Source organism: Sinocyclocheilus grahami, unplaced genomic scaffold (assembly GCF_001515645.1).
Source record: "Sinocyclocheilus grahami isolate Dianchi unplaced genomic scaffold, SAMN03320097.WGS_v1.1 scaffold385.1, whole genome shotgun sequence".
NCBI classification, from domain to species: Eukaryota; Metazoa; Chordata; class Actinopteri; order Cypriniformes; family Cyprinidae; genus Sinocyclocheilus; species Sinocyclocheilus grahami.
Window position 1 is genome coordinate 98623 of NW_015505564.1, and position 2061 is coordinate 100683.

General features: G+C 40.8%; 1 protein-coding gene across 1 annotated transcript in view; it reads left to right on the forward strand.

Moving 5' to 3' along the window:
• Positions 1-2061, forward strand: part of kmt2ca (lysine (K)-specific methyltransferase 2Ca) — a 168146-nt gene that overhangs the window by 57539 nt on the left and 108546 nt on the right. The window contains exon 5 of the mRNA XM_016231219.1: positions 1111-1326. Within this exon, the coding sequence (XP_016086705.1) occupies positions 1111-1326 (216 nt within the window). The remainder of the gene's footprint in view (positions 1-1110; positions 1327-2061) is intronic.

Below are 2061 nucleotides of genomic sequence, written 5' to 3' on the forward strand. Positions count from 1 at the left end.
ACACGAGCGCGACTTTAGCACTAGATTTAGCAAATTTCAGACCCTTTTAGCGTTTTTTCCCATAGAATATTCATACTGACAAACCTAGCGACTTTTTGGGATAAACCTTAGCTATGTGCCAGTGCTGTCCCGTGAAGTCTGACTTTCCCGGAGAAGAGTCGCCTCTCTCGGCGTCTGTTCTGTGTAGTGAGCGGCAGAGAAGCAGCGCATTCAGTTGACCGCTCCGCAGCTGACTCGTCAATAAATGAGTACAAAACAGCGTTTCCTAGCACCTGTCGCTTACTGATTGTTTGGAATTCTAAATATGAGCGTAGTTCGTCTGTTAATATCACATGCACTTTTTTGTTTGTTGTTTTTTTAGTTTGTTACTCGGACGTAGGCAGTGCGCCGCATGAGACAAAAAAGTAATATAGCCAAAACAACCGCTCTTTAGTGTAGATGCATGTTGATTTTATCAGACGATGCCGCGATTATAAATGAGAGTGACTCCTGGTTAACATTAAAAGGGGTTGTGTTTAGTCACTATTTAGTGTGGTATTTTTTGACAATATTCACTCATCATGACAGTAATATAGGGCATTCTAAGTCAATATACTGCAGTATTTCCTCTCTCAATCAGTAGAAAATATGGTTAACACACCCGGTCATGGATGAAAAAAAATACCGCTATGTACCGTGAAACCGGTATAATTTTGAAAAATACCGTGATATAAATTTTTGCTCATACCGTCCAGCACTACTGTAAACCCCTGACTAGTCAGATTGTTGGACAAATAAAACAGTGAGGATTGGATGCGGAACTGCTTAATGACTTGGGGCAAAACACTCTACCCAAGTACTTGAATGAAAGCGCTTCTGGCTATGAAAGGTCAAATTCAGTTTTCTTTGCCATATAAAATGTGTCAATGGAATTCATAATATCGCAAGTTGCACATTGCATTCTTAGCATCGCACTATATAGTAAGCATGCACAATGGAAGCATGCACTTGCAATGCTGGCCAGGCATTCATGTCTGCATTTGTGTACTTATGTTTACGTGGATTATGTTTCTAATCGAATAGTTGAAAGTCTGAAAAGTCATTTCTCTTATCTCTTCTCGTGTCCCTCAGAGAAAAGCTCTGTGCCTTCTGCTACTGTGGAGAAAAGAGTCTCTTGGGTCAGGGTGAGTTGAAATTGTTTGGACCCACGCCTGGTTACGTCCCCCTGCACATCCGGAACCGCCGTGGCAGCTCTGAGAAGGACGACGATTACCATGACGACGACAATGATTTTGATGACAATGACAATAACCGGAGCCCAGGGCATCGTGGGTGCGGCCTGAAAAAGTGAGTTGTTACTGCTGTTGTCTGGTGAAAGTGCTTTGAATAGATGTTTGGTTCTCCAAAGACGTTAAAAAAAAAAAAAAAAAGGATTGCAATAAAGATGCAAAATATGCACCATCATTGATTTCATCACAATACTGTTTTTTTTCTTCAGCGTCATACCGCACACAGTGAGTAATCAATTAATTTGTCAGATTAGGACTCAGTTCAACTGTTAAAAATGACTTTTGCAATTTGTAACATTCTTTTGCGAAGATAGTTATAGAGAAATTTTTTTTACAATTCCAGATTGTTTTGGCTTGTTGCATTGTTTGTACATAAGTGGCATGCGGAATGAGAAAGTACAGGACGTGCTATTCATTGTGGAAGTGGCTTAGTACAGTTCTAAAGTGTTTGATTGACGTGGCTTTAAAGGGGTCATATGATGCGATTTCAAGTTTTCCTTTATCTTTGGAGTGTTACAAGCTGTTCGTGAATAGATAAGATCCCTAAAGTTGCAAAGACTAAAGTCTCAAACGCAAAAAGATATTCTTTATAAAAGTTAAGACAGGTCCACGCCCTCCTAAAATGGCTCGTTCTAACACGCCCCCACGTCTACGTCACTGTGTGGGAAGATTTGCATAACGCAGCCCAAATGTTCACGCAAAGAAAGAAGGCGTAACTTTATTGTTGCCGCCTCCGCCATGTTGTGAAGACGCTGTGTATTTCGTTGCGAAAGCGAAAATACTTTGTTTGGCC